Source organism: Oncorhynchus tshawytscha, linkage group LG10 (assembly GCF_018296145.1).
Source record: "Oncorhynchus tshawytscha isolate Ot180627B linkage group LG10, Otsh_v2.0, whole genome shotgun sequence".
NCBI classification, from domain to species: Eukaryota; Metazoa; Chordata; class Actinopteri; order Salmoniformes; family Salmonidae; genus Oncorhynchus; species Oncorhynchus tshawytscha.
In genome coordinates, this window is record NC_056438.1 from 53,056,004 (window position 1) to 53,077,440 (window position 21,437).

Genomic DNA, 21,437 nt, shown 5'->3' on the forward strand with positions numbered 1-21,437 from the left:
AGGAAGAAACCTAGAAAGGAACCAGACTCATAGGTGAGGCCCATCTATTCTGGCTGTTACTAGACCTACCATTAGGCCGTCATTGTAAATAAGAATTTTTTCTTAACTGACTTGCCTAGTTAAATAAAGGTTACATTTTTGTTAGTGTAAATGGCATGCATTTTCTTGACATGTAAGCCATTTTTGGAAAGCAAGATGAAACATTTTGCCAGTATCAAATTAAGGCCCAAAGTTTTGTAAAAGACAAAAGATTGAGTAGGCCTAGACATGCTGTAGTTCTGAGTCTGAATCTGAATTTAAAGAAAGTGGAGGAATTTGAATGGGTGATATATCAATCAATCAACACTGGGCGGCGATAGAGTAGCACTGAAAATGTATACCTTTTTACCTGACCTGTACAGTGTTACACATTGCACTGCACCTGGGGGTGTTAGGAGTTATTTCTATACTAAAATTTGTCAACTACTTATTGCCAATTATTATTGGTGGACTAAATCTTGTAATTATCATATATAGTAAAAAAGGCTAAATCAACCACTTCCTAAGTTCTTTTGCTGACTATGCTGGTGATCCATCTACATTTTAAAAAAACGTTAAGGCGCTAAAGCATGGAAAGTCCTCTCCTTCCCTACCCAAGCAAGTTATACTGAACTCTGATATCATTATTTTATTAAAATTAGATAGGTCAGGCTTTAAATCAACATTTTATGTCTGCCGTTTTTTTGTTTGAAAGAAATCTTGGTTTATTAATAGACCCGGGTCAGTCAGTAAACTGCTCATCCCTCTCCCAGCCGCAAGTCGACTTGATTAAGGACCAGACAACCCCTAGTGAATCCTTGTACTCTGGAGCAACTGTCTACTTCTGACGTATTGGAACAAGTACTTATGATTGATGTAAAAACTTTTTTTTTTTTAAACATCTGCTTGGGCTGATATGCTTGATGCCTACTTATTACATTTTTTTTGCTCCATTGATTGTGGAAGCATTAACACATATATTTAACTTGACAATTATATTGAGTTTGGAAGGCGGCCCATGTGCCTCCTCTGCATAAAGGTGGCGGCCCGAGTGATCTAAATAATTATCGTCCCATTTCCAAGCTCTCTTGCCTAGCAAATATCCTGGAATCATTGATTAGTACTCAACTTAGATCCCTTTTAACTGCTACATATTTTCTGAATGTAAAACAGTCAAAGTTCAGACCAGGTCAAGGTACCATCTCTGCTATTTCTATGGTTTTAAATGATGTCATAAATTGTTTAGATACGAAGAAACATTGTGTTGCCCTCTTCATTGACCTGTCCAAGGCATTCACACTGTGGATCACACGTTACTTATTCTACGATTGGCTCTTCGTTGACCTGAAGTTGGTACTAAATGCTGCTAAAACCAAGTACAGGTTATTTTCCAAATCATGTAATAATCTAACTGATGAGTTGTGTACAAGTACGTTAGATGGTGCCCCCATTGGTCATGTCCCCGCCTATAAATATCTGGGCATCTGGATTGATGATCAGCTATCTTTTTAAAAGCATGTTGATGAGTTAGTGAAGAAATTAAGAATTAAGTTGGGCTTCTTCTATAGGAATAGGGCTTGCCTTTCATTAAATAGTAGAGAACAGGTCATTCAGTCTACATTCATTCCTGTTATAAATTATGGTGATATTATATACATGAATGCAGCTTCCAGTGTTTTGAAGCCCTTGGACACAATTATCACAGCACAATTCGTTTTATAACATCTGACAGTTTTGACACTCACCACTGCATCATTTATCATAAAGGTTGAACCTCGCTAAAACCACACAGGTCACTTCATTATTCTGTTTTTGTTTCTAAAGCCTTACTCAATAAACTACCAATTTACTTGATATTGTTGATCTACCGAAACTAGTATTACAACACAGGGTTGGTTAATGCTGGAGACGCCACGTGTATCCACAGAGTTGGGTAAATCTGCCTTTACCTACAGTGGAATAATCTCCAAGTAACGTTTCATTTGGATGTGTTGTTGTCTCTGGGTCAGTTTAGGGGAAAGGGATTTTTATATTGATAAATGTGTTTGTTTTGCTAGTTTATTGTGTATATAATATTTGCTAATTCTTTAATTTAGTGTTTTAAATTGTGTAGCATTTTATTTTCTGTATTGTTCCCAGGGCACATTTGCAAATGAGACCTAGGTCTCAATGTGCTTTTCCCTGGTTAAATAAAAGTTCATCAATATGTCTTTGTGGCCAGACAAGACACCTCTTTATCAAATGATTGACATATAGACTACTGTACTAGATCTGGATGGCAGTCTGTTCTATGTTCCATTCTACAGTAAGTGCACAGGGGTCCTATATTCATTTGAGATTGTCATAAGGGGATACTGGGGATGTACTCTGTGGATTTATCTTTCAAGAAAAAGATGCATTCGTTTTACGGGCTGAACATATTCCAGCAGACAGTTGCTGTTGATCTCCTAACTCGTATGGGAATTCTTTCTTCTTTTCATTGAGGATGGGATGTATATGTTTACGCTTAAGAAAGTTTAAAAGACTGTTTTGTACACAAACTACAAAGCATTTTAAACAGACTGGCAACCCAAAGCCTTTACAAGCAAAAGTAGATGCAATGTTGATAATTTAGCCCATGGCAAGACATCTGGGCATGGTTTTCCTAGTCTTTTGTTGCAGTAGGTCATGCATTAACTCAGCATGAATCATGCTTTCATCAGCTTGACACTGTACACAAAACTGTATACATCAAATCGAAATCTCCGTTGAGGGTAGCCTACGCATATTTGTATTTTTAAGAGGAGTGGTGAACTGTAGTAGCAACTAATTCACATAGACACAATGTGGCAGAGGGGTGAGGGAAGAATGTGAACCAAGCATCTGAACACAGACCAAATTGATAGTGAAATGAAAAGCAATCATATTAATAGCAACCACATGCATCAATAAGATGTGACTCTCAAGCACATTTTTGCTTTACCACTCAGCTCAAGTAATCTCTTTGACATTAATGCCTGTTGTGCAGAGGTGTCTTTGAATCGGAGACACAAACACAGACACAGCTTACATGGGAACCCCTCGGTCTGTCTAGCATTTCTGGGTCTTTCAGAATCCCCCTCTATCCTTGCCCAGAAACAAGTACTGATTGACCCAGTGCCACAGTTTGTGCGTAGCTCATTTGTGAGAAAGGACATGTTACATAAAAGCTGTCACAACACTTTATTCACAGGACAATAGGAAATACCACAGTGTACACCAAACCCCGTAGGTCATAGTGGAGTGTTCAGTTATTCCATTGGTTGACAAGTCAACTCATTTGTATTCTGCAGTGCAGTGTGTAAAAGTTTAATTTGCAAATGAACACTGAACTTCATGTAAGCCTTTTGTTCGAATCACATTGGGACATTCTCATAGTTTCACGGAATAGGGTGACACTATTCCGACTGTAATGGCGGCACTCAATTTGGAGTGACAGTACACGGGATATGGTCATACTCCATTATAGATCTTAGGTTTGGAACATCACTCTCCAACCAAGGTGTATAGCACTTAGGAAACGTGTAAACCAATTTTCACAGGATACGCCGGTGACTCAGTATTTCTCCATTGAAGAATTTGACTTCATTCGAAGTCAGACTGACATGACATCGTCTGCACGTCACCAGACAAAAACAGAAGAGGTCTGTCTGTATTGTTCATTCCACAACTTCTCTGTTCCAAAATCTATTGCAGGGTAGAGAAAGCCAAGGTCTAATCATCTATGAAGTGGCAGCAATTTTGCTGCACTACAAGCAGTAGTCTAGGATTGTCAAGCCCAAAAAAACAACGTTCAGACTTTTGGGATATTTGAGCAATTCAATGGCAAATCTTTTTTTCACTACTTTAGATAGTTGGTACTCAAGTGCCAGTACTCAGCTCCGGTGAGCTCCTGACCACGTCAAGCCCTGGACATCAATGTATGACTAAGTGAAAGTGCATGTTTTTTAGGATTTCTCTCACAGTGTACTTTAATCCATTATGTGAATTGTGTATGCATGTGTACAGTCAGTCCTGTACATTGTCCACATGTTTATTCATCTATTCGTGCACTCTCCTGATAACCTTTATCAATTTTTGCCGGCCTCCTTTGCTTTGAGTGCTTTGGCCTGATGACATGGTGGTCACTGTCTGCGTCTGGCCATTTCAGATGATTACGTCCTACTGAATGTTGAAGGGCAGCTTACTCCTTTGTCAAAGTTCCTCAAGATGTATTTTGTCATGCCCTCTGATAGCGTATGTCTGCACTGCTTTCATTTAGAAAAAGGAGATTTATTTGTTTTCTCGTTTTGGTAGAGGAATAACACATGAATTATGTTTCCCGACATAAATAGCAGGCCTTCTTCATAACTTTCGCTCATAATGATGATATGAAAATCACTCTGCATTATTTTATTTGGAATGGTTGAATCCGTGTAGTACAGCTCATTATTTTAATCTTTAGACTTCGTGACTTTTTACATTTCTTGGCCCTTGCAAGTATGTTTCCAAATTAATCAATGTAATCGACCCAAAATATATACATTTTCTTTCCCTGGTTTTCAAAAGTCTTCTTTCCCTTTTATAGTAAGCTAAATAAACTATAGTTTTGTGAAGGTATGCCTCCACATCTTTATAGCCCACATTCACACACGATCCAGCATTCACTCTGTGAGGTTTGCGATTTAATTACTAACAGTTAAACAAAACACATATCATGAGTACAATCTCCTTACTCCAAAGTGTCATGGTTCGGTATGCAGCCCAGCTGCATCATTTCATGTCATCTTTAAAATGGCAATCTGCAGTTCAAACAATAACAAAGCCGGTTCCCTGCCACTGTTTTTGGTAAACAGCTGAGGGATGGGGCTGCAGAAATGCAACCACTCTCAAATTCATAGACAGAGCTATCGATGCAAGAGCTGACCATCCATGAGATCAGAATTATAGTTTTAACCATGTTTTTAGTCTATATAATGATTGTTTACAATTACATTGTTTTTTTCTTTAAAAAGGAGTAAAACAAGCTTCTATTTTGAGTTCTGATGAGGTGAGACAGTTGAAATAAGCTCAGGAGGCATTTATAAGTTACATTCTTTAAGAATCAATGGGTATGTATACTTCTTTTAAAAGTCGCAATCGCTGATTTCTCCTTTTTAAACTCGTTTAGTGCAGACAAAGATCTCATATTAGTCTCCTGTCTACATTGCTCTATTTCTAACTATTGTCTGGACTGGACCTTGTCAGACATTTTTGGTCCCCATCCAGGTGTATTTTATGTAGTCGCTACCAAAGTAAATCAAAGTAGCCAACTGTATAATAATATTCAGGTACTATATTTACATCTAAACGCATTTAGACAAGGTGAGACATGTTATACAGTTTGACATGTTGGACAAAGATATGAGAGAGAGCAGTGTTACTGTGTGAGACTAAGACCGGTTTCCCAAATGGCAACCTACCATATAGTGCACTACATAAGGAATAGGGCGCCATTTGGGATGCACTCTAAGACTGCCTACTCGGCCACAGTTATTTGATAAATCACAGATAACTGTTTACAAATGAGTCACTTCCTCAAAGCACCAGAAGAATCCCAAAGTGCATCACGGGGGCATCCTTAAAGGGGAAATCTGGAATTGTTACATCCATTTTAGGCAGTGTGATCACTTTGTTGTTGTTTGAATCCCAGATTGCCCAGTTAAAACAGAACAGCAGGGAATCGTCAATCTTCTTTACGTTAACAAGGGGACTGGTCATTGCCTGAGTGGACCTCTCTCAGTAGAGTTTTACACACTATTGTGTTCTCCCAGGCTTGTGGTACACTTACTATCAGTACTGTCTAAATAAATAAAATAAAATCATATTTTATTTGTCACATGAGCCAAATACAACGGGTGTAGAGCCCTTCCCAACAATGCAGAGATAAAAATAGAAATCATAACGCAAGGAATAAAATTCACAAGAATGGAGCTGCAGTACATAGAGGGAATAGAAGTCCTTGATCAATGTGCAGTGGTACGAGGTATTTGAGGTAGATATGTAATAAATAACAGAGTAGCAGCAGCATTTGATGAGTGTGAAAGTGTGTGTTTGTGCGTGTGTGTTGTGTCGGTATGTGTGTGTTGTGTGAGTTTTTCAGTGTAGTGTGTGTGTGTGTGTGTGTGTGTGTGTGTGTGTATATGTACTGTACACTCTTAGAAAAAAGGGGCACCAAAAGGGTTCTTCGGCCTCTGTAGGACAACTATTTTTAGTTGCAGGTAGAACCCTTTTTGGTTCCAGTTAGAACCCTTTTGGGTTCTATGTAGAACCATCTGTAGAAAGTGTTCTACATGGAACCCATAAGGGTTCTACCTGCAACCAAAAATGTTTCTTTAAAGGGGTCTCCTATGGGGACAGCCCAAGATCCCTTTAAGGTTCTAGATAGCACAGAGTGTATAGACTTGTGAGAGTGCATAGTCAGTGCAAGATATGGAGATATGGTGTGGACCATTTAATTAAATATTTAGCAGTCTTATGACTTGGGGGTAGAAGATGTCACGGAGCCTGTTGATCTGAGAGCCGATGCTCAGGTAGACAGCTGGACAGTAGCAGAGTAACAGTCTATGGCTTGGGTGGCTGAAGTCTTTGGCAATTTTCCGGGCCTTCCTCTGACACCACCTGGTATAGAGCTGTTAAATAGACAATAAAAGGGTGTTGTTTATGGTTTAGTACTTTGCTAAAATAAACATTGAACCCTCTTGGAATGTTATCTATGTTAGATAGCTCCATATTTAGTCATTTATTATTTGGTTTTGTGCTAGCTCATTTTGTGAATATGCTTCAGATGTGCTGTACTGAGATTCAAATGATGAGAATGGTAAACAGCTTCTATGTAAATGGTAGCTTGAAGTAATATGGATACCTTCCAAAATGAGAGTCTGAATTAGATGTTGGATTGAATTGAATGTTTAGTCTAAATACTATATCTGAAAAGTCATTTTAAGTACATTTTGGGGCGATGAATATGTTTTTATTCTACCTGATCAATGGAAAATATTTTTGAACTAACTCCCAAAAGCTTTTAGCAATAGTCAATAATGCAAAGCAACAGAATAAATTGCAGTAATGTGATACAAATAAAATGACAAGTCAACAATAACCTAAAGCCATAGTATTTTTGTCTCAGGACCACTAAATGTCCTCCAGACACAGATTTGGGCAAAATTCCTTAGATTTTTGGGAAAATTATGAAATTGAGGAACCCAGATTCAGCGAGAGGGAAGTCCTTCCAGCTGTGACCGGTGTAGATTGCCTTTGCGTTATGTTTTGATCGGCTTATGTATGACCATAGGATCAGGGTTGATGTTGCTATTAAATTCCTTGATAAAGAAAGGAATAACTTCCATAAACCAAAATGTTGTGCTGCCCTTATACGCCAAGTGCACATGAATAGCCATGCTAGTCCAATGAAGACACGGAGCCTACAGTAGAAAGTACAGTAGCTAGCTAGCATGTACAGTAGGGACACATTACAAGATACAGTTAATTAATGCATGAAATGCATAGATATCACAATATATTGGTAGGAAAGCATTATAATACACTGTCAAAACCATATAAACACATTATTTGTGATTTTAGGATTCATTTAAATGCACAATTGTACTGTAACATACCTCTACCACATGAGTATAGTAAACAGGGAAAGGGGCAAGGGATGATTATGAGGGGGAATACAGGAGGAGAAGGAAGTCAGCATTAGAAAGGGCACATACACCAACAAAAGGAATGTACACTAATATCAGGCATGAGAACTGTTCAGATTTGGTGTCATTATACAACATGAAATTCAACACTTGTAAATTCAACACACAGCCATGACAGCAGATGGTGCAGAAAGGAGATGACCCATGTTCCCCGAGCTGCCTCACTTCCCAGGGGAAGCAATTATTTGTCTAAATGGGTCGAGTTAACACTTTTCCTCATTTTAAGGAAGGAATATTTGAGGGAAATGTAGTTTGTATGTTGTAACAGGTCTACAAATAATAACAAGTCTACACATGTAATGTTGACCCAACAAGCAGAACAACTACTAATGTATTCCTCATTATGGTATTGAGCTCGTTCTTATGACTTTGCATTTATGTTCTTTCTTGTATTTCAGTGGTGGAATGCCATCCAACAGAATAATGACTGACTTTTCAAAATCGACAGTGATGGTGAGTTAAGTCTAGAAATGACAGGTCATCATATCTTTTAATTAAGTAAATTGTGCAAAGCTAAGCTCAACTTTTAGAACTAATTGATTTCACTGAACTGACTAACTTCATGGGCCTCCTATGATTATAACCTATAAGTGCTGAATTACTGGCATAACTTAAATGAGAAACAGATGACACATCAAGTTTTGGGTATTTGTGAAGTTCTATGTTTGAGCCTTCAGTGGGTTATCTTTCTTTTCACAGACTAGCTAACATTTTATTGATTGAATGTTATTTTTCATGCTCACATCTTGTCTTTTATTTTTAGGTTAAACTATTTAGGGCTTTACAAATATAGCATGGTTAATGGAGCCATTCCAGAGTCCCCATGCGATTGACATGCGATTCCAGAATCCCCATACGATTGGTGTTTAAATGAGTGCATCGAGTCGAATACCAGAAAAGTCTTAAAAAGTTCCAATTCTAGTGATGCAAGGTGGTTGGTAAGGCATTCAGGATTTAATTGTTTTAGGCTGACTGACCTATTGATCATGGTTAGTGTCTAGTTTACATGTTAGAAACCTCTGAAGTTTGTCAATGAAAAGTAGCAAACGTCACCAAAGGACTCCATATCAGTGTTTCCCCTGTTTCCTCTATCAGTGTTTCCCCTGTAATTGTTTACAGATTATTTCACTTATAATTCACTGTATCACAACTGTATCACCAGTGGGTCAGAAGTTTACATACAAGTTTACTGTGCCTTTAAACAGCTTGGACAATTCCAGAAAATGATGTCATGGCTTTAGAAGCTTCTGATAGGCTAATTGACATCATTTGAGTCAATTGAAGGTGTACCTGTGGATGTATTTCAAGGCCTACCTTCAAACTCAGTGCCTCTTTGCTTGACATCATGGGAAAATCAAAAGAAATCAGGCAAGACCTCAGAGAACAAATTGTAGACCTCCACAATTCTGGTTCATCATTGGGAGCAATTTCCAAATGCCTGAAGGTACCATGTTCATCTGTACAAACAATAGTACGCAAGTATAAACACCATAGAACCACGCAGTCGTCATACCGCTCAGGAAGGAGACGCGTTCTGTCTCCTAGAGATGAACCTACTTTGGTGCAAAAAAGTGCAAATCAATCCCAGAACAACAGCAAAGGACCTTGTGAAGATGCTGGAGGAAGCAGGTACAAAGTATCTATATCCACAGTAAAACGAGTTCTATATCGACATAACCTGAAACGCCGCTCAGCAGGGAAGAAGTCACTGCTCCAAAACCACCATAAAAAGCCGACAATGGTTTGCAACTGCACATGGGGACAAAGATCGTACCTTTTGGAGAAATGTCCTCTGGTCTGATGAAACACAAATGTAACTGTTTGGCCATAATGACCATCGTTATGTTTGGAGGAAAAGGGGAGGCCTGCAAGCTGAAGAACACCATCCCAACCGTGAAGCACTGGGGTGGCAGCATCATGTTGTGGGGTTGCTTTTCTGCAGGAGGGACAGGTGCTCTTCACAAAATAGATGGCATCATGAGGTAGGAAAATTATGTGGATATATTGAAGCAACATCTCAAGACATCAGTCAGGAAGTTAAAGCTTGGGTCTTCCAAATGGACAATGACCCCAAGCATACTTCCAAAGTTGTGGCAAAATAGCTTAAGGACAACAAAGTCAAGGTATTGGAGTGACCATCACAAAGCCCTGACCTCAATCCTATAGAAAATGTGTGGGCAGAACTGAAAAAGCATGTGCGAGCAAGGAGGCCTACAAACCTGACTCAGTTACACCAGCTCTGTCAGGAGGCATGGGCCAAAATTCACCCAACTTATTGTAGGAAGCTTGTGGAAGGCTACCCAAAATGTTTTACCCAAGTTAAACAATTTCAAGGATATGCTACCAAATACTAATTGAGTGGATGTAAACTTCTGACCCACTGGGAATGTGATGACAGAAATAAAAGCTGAAATAAATAATTCTCTCTACTATTATTCAGATATTTCACATTCTCAAAATAAAGTGGTCATCCTAACTGACCTAAGACAGGGGATTTTTACTGGGATTACATTTCAGGAATTGTGAAAAACTGAGTTTAAATGTATTTGGCAAAGGTGTATGTAAACCTCCGACTTGAACTGTACATTTCTGCTGACACATGCCTTTAAATGGCTAGTCGTTGGCTCAATGACTGTAGGTCTATGGGAATATCTAGCATGTCATTGCGTTTACGCTAGTACCACTGCTGAAAAAAAATCCAAGGCGAAACACTGCACATCAAAGAGACAAACTTGTGAAATGATTGAAATGTCCCCGTTGTCTAGTGCTAACTGCTGACAGGCCTTCAAATGAAATAACCTCCCTTGTACTGCTTTACCACAGGAAGAAATCCCACATGTTGGAGTTAATGTGTGCAGCCATCATCTGGGTCCAACCAATCATATTACAGATTAGTTAAGGTCACACAAACGGAACACTTGCCTGCCGGGAAGTGGAATTGATCGAAAAATATGGGGATGAATTTCATTGGAGCTATGAAATTGAGCTATAAAATATATCCCCTGCTGTGAGTAAATATTACACTTCACCTAAAAACAGAAACTTGATGGCTTTTACATCTGAAAGTACTCATTCCACGTAATCTGATTGGCTATATGTTAAATATTCGCACAGTAATATGCACTCCCAGAACATATGACTCAACTCTGTCACTACGCTGTAATGGCTCATTATCTGTTAAATGTTGGGGAAAATACAGTGGTGTAAAGTACTTAAGTAAAAATACTTTAAAGTACTACTTAAGTAGTTTTTTTTGTGGTATCTGTACTTTACTATTTATATTTTCTACAACTTTTACTTTTACTTCACTACATTCCTATTGAAAATAATGTGCTTTTTACTCCATACTTTTTTTCCTGACAACCAAAAGTACTTGTTACATTTTGAATGCTTATCAGGACAGGAAAATTGTACAATTCATCAAGAGAACGTCCATGGTCATCCCTACTGTGGCTGATCTGGCGGACTCACTAAACTCACATGCTTTGTTTTTAAATTATGTTGGAGTGTTTCCCTGGCTATCCATAATAAACATTTTAAAAAGTGGTGCTTTTTAATATAAGGAATTTGAAATGATTTATACTTTGATACAAAGTATATATACATTGACATTTTTTATACTTTTGCTCAAGTAGTATTTTACTGGGTGTTTTTTACTTGAGTAACTTTCTATTAAGGTATCTAGACTTTTACTCAAGTATGACAATTGGGTACTTTTTCCACCACTGGGAAAATATAATTCTGGTCAATACTCTCAAGGTAAATGAAACACCTATATGCTAATGTAACATTGCTGATAGACAGCCTGTCCTTCAGAAAAGTGTAATGATGGATGCAGTGTGAGGTATGCTACACTGACCTCTGCAGTGCTGGCTGCCTTGCTTATATTGGCCTTGCTTCAGCTCCACAAACCATGTTACACTGATGCCTCCGACATCCCCTTTCTTCCTCATGGAAAACCAAAGGCTCTACTGTCTCCTACCATTCCCCTTGGAAATATTATTCTGCTTATCACGTTCATCAGTGACCAGGGGACTAATGGAGACCCCCACTATGGATAGACCTGCGTAAGGTGTGTAGAGTGAACCATGGAGGTGAAAGGGTATTTGGTGAATGGTGGCTGGTGGCTGGGATGTTAGATAAATACATAACTAGGTTAAGCAGGTACTGGCACTCAAACCATAAAAAGGAAAAAAAACAACGATATTCTTAATTGAATCCCATGCTTATGGAGTACACAAGGGCCAGTGCAAAGTGTTGTCAGTGCTCAACAAAAAAAGAGGAATCTTGGAATAAATGCATGATTAGTTGGCTGCAGTGGATGAAGGGTGGAGTGAGTGGAGCGGACAACTACAGGAGATTGTCTGGTTGAGAAAAGCAGTGCTGCTGCTATTTAGAGGTCAAATGTATTGCATCTGAAATTGCCTTACATTTTTCCCCTTATCTTTTACGTACTTGAAACACACCTTTTAGTCCATTCATTTGAGATGTGGATTGTGAGTTTGGCTTGAAAATGAAAACATTGCTGTTGGAGGATCTCAGGTACTTGTTGCAACATTGTGCATCACATACATCTTTAGGAATTGTTTCGTCATCATTCTGTCGACTTTGCTCTAGGCTTTGCGTGCTGTCACTTTAGTTTCCCTTCACTATCACACAAAGCTCAGCTTTGAACAGTAAATCATGTTCAAGAGAAGGGAAAATTTCCATGAATTTTTTTAAATGTATTATCCTGGATGATGGCCTATTACATCACTTATCAAATGAGTGAAACTTACTTTCATGGAAGTGAATTTACACAAATAATTCACGATAAGTATGCTGTTATTTATGTGTTGTAGGCTAGGCATGTTGTATCCAAAATCCACATTAGAAATCCAAGAAATTAAGGGAGCGTGGTTAGTGGCCTGAACGATCAGCTGATTAGAAGCTGAGGTCAATATCTTTTTTGTACTGATGTGCACGCGTTTTGCCTTGCGTAACAACAGCGCAGAGCTGACTTCAGTCATTTCGAAGTTCACAAGGAGAAAGGAGCGTCCCTCCACGGACGCGCGTGCTGCTGTACTATTGTCCGGTGCGTGCAGATGGTTCTCCGGTGTGATGGCTTCAGGGAAATGGAATTTCAAAATTCCAAGCTCAGTTCGGTGATTCGGGACTTACTAAATAAGCGTTCAATGCAATAGTTGACACGTCTGCTGCAGACCTCTGACTTCCCAACAACCCGAAGAGGTGCCAAAGAAGTGTGCGCGGACAAACAAGCAGTGCGCGTTTTTCCCTCTGTCTCTCTGAGTCAAGTATTTGGATTTGACAAGTCAAAATATTTAAGCCATTTTCATAGCTGGTTGGTTTTACTTTTAAATCTTGAGATTTTAGATTTTTCTTCTCAATAAAACACTCTTATTTAGTCACTTACATGGGATTACGACCTCTCATCAATGAAGTCCGGCATCAGTTTTAAACAGATTTTTCTCTTTTAGAAGAACAGGCAGGTGACCAACGAGTTTAAGATGACATATTTGATTGCTTTTATTCTGTCATTATCAACGTGTCTGTCTGTGGTAAGTGTGACACAACAATACTTTTATTTTATATTTCGTTTTATGCGTGATGATCAAAATGCGCACAAGGATTGCAGAGAAGGGCTTTCTAATGCTTGAAATATGACATAATAAATATAAAGACATAACAGAAATGTACCTCAAATGTGTGGCTTTATGATTGGTGCATTTGCTAATAGGCTTTTGTCGATATAGGGTATAGGAAACTGTACAGTGTACACTACTGTGTTGTAATTTATTACAACATATTGCTCTGTGCAGTCTACAGTAGTTCAGCTCTTGATTTAAGCAGCATTTTTCACAGTCCAAAGAGATATGATATAAACACATAGCAGTAATGAATAGGGTTGTGGTCTTCAAAACATCAAGATTTTGCCATAATGCCAACATTGGAGTGCCCTCTTCCCTTTTCATCCACATTACAGGTCAAATTCTAGACTAGGTCATTTCATCTTTCAGCTAACTAGCATCCTCATTATCTACCCCTCAAGGACTGCTCTGAATTGACCATAGATATAGTTAGAGGACATAATATTGTATCTGTCGCATTGTGGTGTCTGTGAGAGCATGGGCAGCGCCATTGAGGCAATCTCCATTTTTAAGAAGTACATTTTTTTATACTTCTATTGATGGGTAAGCTGACAATGTCACACAAAACTATGTGCATGCTTCAATGAGCAGAAGTATGTGTGTTGTTGTGATTTTGGATGGCCAGATAGCTAGCAACAATGACAAGAAGCTGCCATGTGTGGAATTGTAGGTGGCTCGTTTCAGCTAGTTTTATCTTGTTCTTGATACAATGTCTTGTTTTGGGGTGACTGATGTCATGTCTATGCCAATATTGGCAAAATTCGATACCTAGCTCACCAACAATTGTAATGATGTACTTGAGAGACAAGTGTTCATTGTGAAAATGTATTTGTGTTTTCAATAAACTTTGGATACGAAATATAGTTTACATGTTGTCAACAATCTAAGCCAACCCCTTCTGTTTTGCCCCATAGTTGAAGACACATCGGTTTTGTTGCTAAACAACCAGCCCGTCTATGAGTTGGTAAAAAAAACCTGAAAAGGTGCATACCGCCACCTGGAGTGTGTTGTTTGAACAGGTATAATTTATTTATATGATTTATATTATTTAACCTTTATTTAACTAGGCAAGTCAGTTAAGAACAAATTCTTATTTATAATGACGGCCTACCAAAAGGCAAAAGGCCTACTTTTGGGACAGGGCTGGGGAAAAAAAAGTAATATAGGACAAAACACACACCCCGACAAGAGAGACAACACAACACTACATAAAGAGAGACCTAAGACAACAACATAACAAGGCAGCAACACATGACAACACAGCATGTTAGCAACACAACATGACAACAACATAGTAGCAACACAAAATGGTAGCAGCATAAAACATGGTACAAACGTTATTGGGAACAGACAACAGCACAAAGGGAAAGAAGGTAGAGACAACAATACATCACACAAAGCAGCCACAACTGTCATTAAGAGTGTCCATGATTGAGTCTTTGAATGAAGAGATTGAGCTAAAACTGTCCAGTTTGAGTGTTTGTTGCAGCTCGTTCCACTCGCGAGCTGCAGCGAACTGAAAAGACGAGGATAAAGGACAAAGCCAAGGTTGCTGATTTACTGCCACCACAGGTTTGGAATGTTGGCACAAAAGTATCATTCATTGGCTGATCCTTCCTGATGACCTGGATGGAATTATGTGGTCCTTCCTTAACCCATAGGAATTCCCTCCCTGTTGACTACTTGAAAATGGTGAAAGTCCTCCATGGCGCTGCCCATGCTAAAACTGTCTTTTGGGCACGAGAGTCCCCTATCTACCTCTATGGAATTTACCCATGCAATGCTGTGCCTATGTTGGCTGTGCCCCCAATGTGTGGCAGAGTGATCGGGACACAGGTGTGAATGGGAGTCTGGTCCCATAGTGCATGTAATGAGCTTATACCCATCAGAACAAGAGATAGCAGCTGTTCAGTGTTTGTTCGACGCAGTGTATTCTGATGTAATGATGTGACTCGTGAGAATGATTTACCTAGAAATACTCTTGTTGTTAACATCACAACATTACACAAAAAGTTGGAAAGTAGAAGCCATAGAGATTCTATGGTAGAACCCCTCTCACACAAAGATGTTCAACTCTGAAAACTGGAGTAAACTGCATGGTCTAACATGGTCTAACAGTTTTAGACTTTTCAAACCCCATTCTAGTACTTTTTTACTTTGCTTCAAGTCACACTTTATGGGTCACCTGAAACACGCCAGACTTCACCATCTGATTAGGCAAGCAGATCGCAACAGGTTTGTTCTCTATAGCACACTGGTAGCCTGAGTGCCAGTCTGTGTGTGCTATCATGCTAGCAACTGTGTCATCCATTGTCATGCTGTTTGGCTTGACAAGGAGCAATGCTGTTGGCAAAAGCACAAACAGGTCTGAGACCAGGCTATCACACTGGTACCTAATATGCTGTAATGCACCTCGGGCATGTTCAGTGTCTGTAGCACACAGGTGCTCCTATCTGTTCAGAACATGCTGTAGCGAGACCTCATGTACCGCTGCACCTTTTGGTTTGGTAGAGTGCCAATGTTCTTGATACAAATAGACTCTCCAGTTTTGACCCATCTTCACATAGTGCTAGAGGGCAGGACTATTGCCAGGACGAATGAACCCCCTCTCTCAAAATAAGTTGAATATTTTCTGTATTTTATGTCATGATAGTTCTCCTCCAACCAACTCGAGGAAAGCAGAGCTTTCTCTGGATATTGTATTTAGACAAATCAGCAAATAATCATTCATTTATCACATATTAATATGGATTTGTATAGAAATTCAACAAGTACAGTAGCTACTGAGAATGTTGATGTATTTTGCATGTACACCCCATCTCTCTACAGTGGCGTAACTTCATGGAAATCTTCATCACTGTATGTTGAGGCGGACTATCTATGGGTTAATGTTTAATACAACACACAGTGCTTACTTTGTAATCGATGATATGGAGGTCATATTGTACCGTACAGAAATACCTATCTGAGCATCATTTGTATGCGGTGTCTGTAAGCAGCTCCAAAGATAATTTCAAAATCAGACCTAGTAATTGGCCTTCTCTTTTCATTTCTGAAATGTACTCTGTGCAGGTAATTAGCAGACTCTCATGATTATCCTGTACTTCCAAAGATCCCAATCAGCAGATCATGATCAACAGCTGTCTAGATGTGCAAGTGTCCTGTACACGACATGACAGCTAATTGAAATGGTTGCTGATTTCAATGACACGCCCTTGACTCTCAAGTATAAAGCATGTTGGATCTGTCAAACACACAGTCAGTCTCATTCAATAGTCAGTGCGTTCTAATCTCACCTCCTTGTGCTTTACAAAAGCATGTCCCATGCAGTCTCAGGTCAATGTGAATTGTGAAATAGCAAGTTCTAGTCACTGTCTTTCATCGAATTAATTACTATTATGTCACAGATTTAATACAGTATGTGCCAAATCAGTATGATTAGTGTAAAGCTGCTATGTACCAGTCTTGGGTTCACAAGTCCATCTGGCTATAGACCGATAAACCGTTTACAGAGCATCACTGGACACAGATTCATCTGTTAGGGGAAGGTGATGAACATTATGGATTTATTTGATATTATTGTAGGAATCAAAACATATTTTGGGATAGAGGATGATTAAATAAAAAGCTGTGAAGTTTGTTTATGCATAAGAAGTGCAAAGGCTTACTGTCTGTCCTCAGTGCTTCAGTGTTTTTAGCTTTGTTAGTTACAAATCAGCTGTGGGGTATAGTAATGGCAGCGCAATACATTTCATATCAAAATGTTAGGCTCTCACATTTTAGCCTGAAGGTCTGCGTTGAGTTGGCACTTACTAAGATGTCTTACATACTCTCCACTTCCTCTCTCTCTCTCCCTCTCTGACAGAATACTAAGAATTAATCAGAGCAATATCTTCTACCGCCAATGGCCTTCCAATTGAATGTGTGTGGTACCACAATTTGGTGGAGCAAAGAAGCGTTAAAATACATTCGCTTTAGCAAAACATACAGTGGATGGGATTGCTGCTGCGTGTGGCTACAGATATGTTATGTCCCAAATGGCACCCTATTCCCTAAATAGTGCACTAAATAGTGCCCTTTAAAGGAAATAGAATGCCATTAGGGACGGAGCCTAGTTGTAACGGCCTAGGCGACGGTTAGTAAACCCAGTAATTAGTGGTGTGTTGTGTGCAGCTTAATTTAAATGGCCCTTTAGCTGACTGGGAGTGGGTCATTGACTCACTCTCAGAGATAGATGCTCCCACCACTGACCTGACAGTCACTGCCATTTTGGGGCGAAACTGTGAGAGTCCCGGGTGTGAGAGTCAATATCTCCTCTCTCACTGCACACGAAAGGTAGCAATGCCCTCAATACCCTTCCTAGTCAGCCAGGGGAAACATTCTGCTTCAAGTGCGATGTAGTTTCTTTTGAATGCATCTTCGACTGTGAGTGTAGTGTAGTTCTGTGTGTTTGCCTTAGAAGAGTCTGGAAGTCATATTAGTCATCAAATCAAATCAAATTTATTTATATAGCCCTTCGTACATCAGCTGATATCTCAAAGTGCTGTAGAGAAACCCAGCCTAAAACACCAAACAGCAAGCAATGCAGGTGTAGAAGCACGGTGTCTAGGAAAAACTCCCTAGAAAGGCCAAAACCTAGGAAGAAACCTAGAGAGGAACCAGGCTATGTGGGGTGGCCAGTCCTCTTCTGGCTATATACTGTATTATTAGGATGCAAATTCAAAATGGAATATGTTTCAACTCTCTCTGACATGGTACAGATGTCTTCTCCTTTTTAAGCCCATAACCATGTGTGTGAGGTGTATACTTTGTTTCAAAGTAGATTTGTTTGACTACCAAGAAACACTGTGTGACCCTGATTTAGCCCACTGCAGTGAAAGGTTATGGATAATCGTGAATGAATCGTGAGTAATGATGAATGAGAAAGTTACAGATGCACAAAGATCATGTCCAAAAGACATGCTAACCTCTCACCATTACAATAATCAGGGAGGTTAGCATTTTGAGGGGTTATGATATTTATGCCTCTGTGACTTTCTCACTCATCATTATTCACAATTCATTCAGAACTATCCGTAATCATGATAGCATCCACATTCATGTAGAGGTGTTCAGAAACATATTCTATTCTTATTTACAATAAAAGTGACTCCAAAATGATACAATACGTTATTAACCATTAATTTCTATTTGGCACAACATATTTGGAAACAACCAAAACAAACTGCAAATGCATCCAACAAGTTTGTTTGTCACAAACAAATAAATAGTTTTAGCATCTCTGTCCAAATACATAGGGGAGAGTGGTATACTACTTTTGACTTTGGTCCATAGGGCTCTGGTCAAAAGTAGTACAATATGTAGGGAATAGGGATGCATTTTGGATGCAGAATTGAGGGCCTATTGACCCAGTGTGAGGTCTCTTCTGCTTGGTGCCCCCGATTGCTTGTTAACGCTTCTGACAATGCTACTTGGTGCTGTGTGTGTGTGTGTCCTGAGGTGTGCTCTCTGCGGCACACAGTGTGTCTCTCACCCTTTCTGTGACATGCCAATTGTTTCTCCTGGAAGGGATTGGGTCAATTCAGAAACGACAGTTCATTCTGATGTTCAGTCATGTTTTCAGGCCACTCTCTTCCTCCAGCACACCTCATAATGGCACAATGCCCAGTTGGACTATTCTGTTCTTTACACTCAGGCCATCATCACCTTTTTACTGCACTTGAATCCTCCAGAAAGGGCCTAACGTGGTACACACACACACACACACTGATGCACACCCACTCACACACAACCTCAACACACAGCCACACATACTGTATGTCATCACATATGTCTGAAACCCTTCAGGGGATCTAGGGAATGTATACAGTTCCCATTTAGAATGCTGAAGGTGTTTGTCAAGGAATTCCCTACCGTCCTATCTCCCAAAACCATATACTAACACTGGTTGTTTAGTGTGGAACGTCATGATGCATAAACATATTGGTTATTCTATCTATCTTCTCCATGTGACAAGTTTAGCAATTTTTCTCACCATCGATTTTGTTCTACCTCTAATGGGAATCTCTCTCCTCCAGTAAAACTTCTCATTCATTTATTTATTATTTCATTCTATCTCTCTCTCTCTCTCAACTAACATATATAGTTAGTAAGGTGGTGTTATCATGAACGGCTGTGTCCATTTAAAAACATAAAATAAATGTATTTAAAACATGATTTGATTTATGTGATGTAGAACAGCTGATGTTGAACCCGTCCCTGATATTGTGGATGTCTTGTTCACTGGTGTTTCCCTGCATTCTGCTGCTTAAGAAAATATATGCTGTCCTGTGAAAAAATGTATTGAATCTACAACATAAATGAACTACACCTTTCTTTCTACTACGCAAATGATCTCTTTAATATGATCTCAAAATAGGACTCAATTCATTTGAATAAAACTTATATTGCATTTTTCTTTTTAGGTGAGTGGAAGGCATCCAACATGTAACTTCCTCCTGGAGCTTGAAACAGACCAGGAAGAATGTCTTGTGAAGCTGAGGGACGAAGAATCTTCAAATTACTCCAAAGGTGACATCACAGAATATTTTGATTTCCCATTCATCTCTTCTCATCAGACAGAATAAACCATGGGTTGAAAATAGATTTCTGAATATTTCGGGAATGGAAACCGACTGCATATTTTGATTAGTGGTGAAAGAGTACAAGCTACATAGATTTTTAGGTCACTCAACTAAATTACTTTGATGAAACTTTTAAACGAAAATATGAAATGCCACCTATTCGAGTGCCTTTGAAACGTAAATGTCAAATTCAATGAAGACCTTCAGTAGTTGTACAGTGTTTCCTAGTCCAGATAAGCGCCACAATTCAGATTGTGACCACAAACCTTTGCTGTATTGGCACTTAATATTAAAATCTGAATAGCTCGCACTTTAGCTATCTTGAAGTAAATGTTGTACATAGTGAATGTTTTACAGCTCATGCCTATGAGCAGTCTCTTTATAATTTAGGGTTCAAGCGAGTGAAGCTGGGTGAAACCCTATTGTATTTGTAGCCGTTCATTATCATCATACCGGTTGTTCTTGCAAGTTTATTTAACATGCAAATGACTGTGAGATGGTAAAGCCGAGGACGGTGCGACTTGACATGATGGTAAAGGCCCATAGTCCACACCCTCTCATGCAATGCCATGCCAATTGGCCACAAGGTGGCTCTATAACAGGCGATTGAAGTTGCAAACTTTGAAACATCACGTCCCTCACCCCATATGACGTAGAGTCCTGAAATTGAGTAAATCGGTCCTTCTTCTCACAAGGAACAAAGTTGCCTCATTGACCCATAAGGTTCGCCATGATGGATTTTCCACCAGTTAGAAGTGAGTTAAAAACACTTAAATCTCCTCTGGAACCACTGGGTTGGTCTGGATGAACCTTAACATACGGCATCTATGGACCAAGGTCAAACAACATGACTACTACTATCCAATAGACATTAATGTGGGTGTGGTCTGGCACATTAATGCATCTTTATCAGACACAGATATTTGTATTGTAACCAAACTTGGTGCACATGTTCCAAACACTGTCAAGACTCAACATATGCAAGCACATTCAGATCGATCACACGGTGATGCTAAAACAGGCACATATTTATACATCTTTATCTGTTTGACTCAAATCTGGCACACATGCTCAGGGATATGAGTCTAGCTAACCTGTATAGTATGGTTGCATGGTGGCACTGTTGGACAGAAAAAAAAAACATTAATGCAAGCTCATTGGCTCATAGAGGCCATATTGTTTGAGCCAGAAACATGGATACATGTACCAAATTTGGTGCAGATCGGTCCAGTGGTTCTGGAGAAGAAGACATTTAAAGTAGTCAACATCATTACAATTGGTCCAAAATACATCAAAGACATATTGCATGATCTGTTTGATGTTTTAGTTCTGATATTTGGCAAGGATGGTATGGATTACAGAAGTAGCTCATCCTAGGGCAATGTGTCGAGTTTGTCCTGATG

General features: G+C 39.2%; 1 protein-coding gene across 3 annotated transcripts in view; it reads left to right on the forward strand.

The window, feature by feature from the left end:
- The window catches only part of LOC112260429 (vasoactive intestinal polypeptide receptor 2), a 42,519-nt gene continuing 21,082 nt past the window's right edge, over positions 1-21,437 (forward strand). For 2 of the 3 annotated variants that reach the window (XR_002955014.1, XM_024435524.1), the window contains exons 1-2: positions 12,786-13,321; positions 19,876-19,981. Coding sequence is in view for 2 of the 3 variants with exons in the window: in XM_024435524.1 (XP_024291292.1) it covers positions 13,271-13,321; positions 19,876-19,981 (157 nt within the window). In the remaining variant the exon portion in view is untranslated. Of the gene's footprint in view, positions 34-8,161; positions 8,217-12,785; positions 13,322-19,875; positions 19,982-21,437 lie in introns of those variants that run through there. The other variant, XM_024435525.1, reaches the window with a different exon arrangement.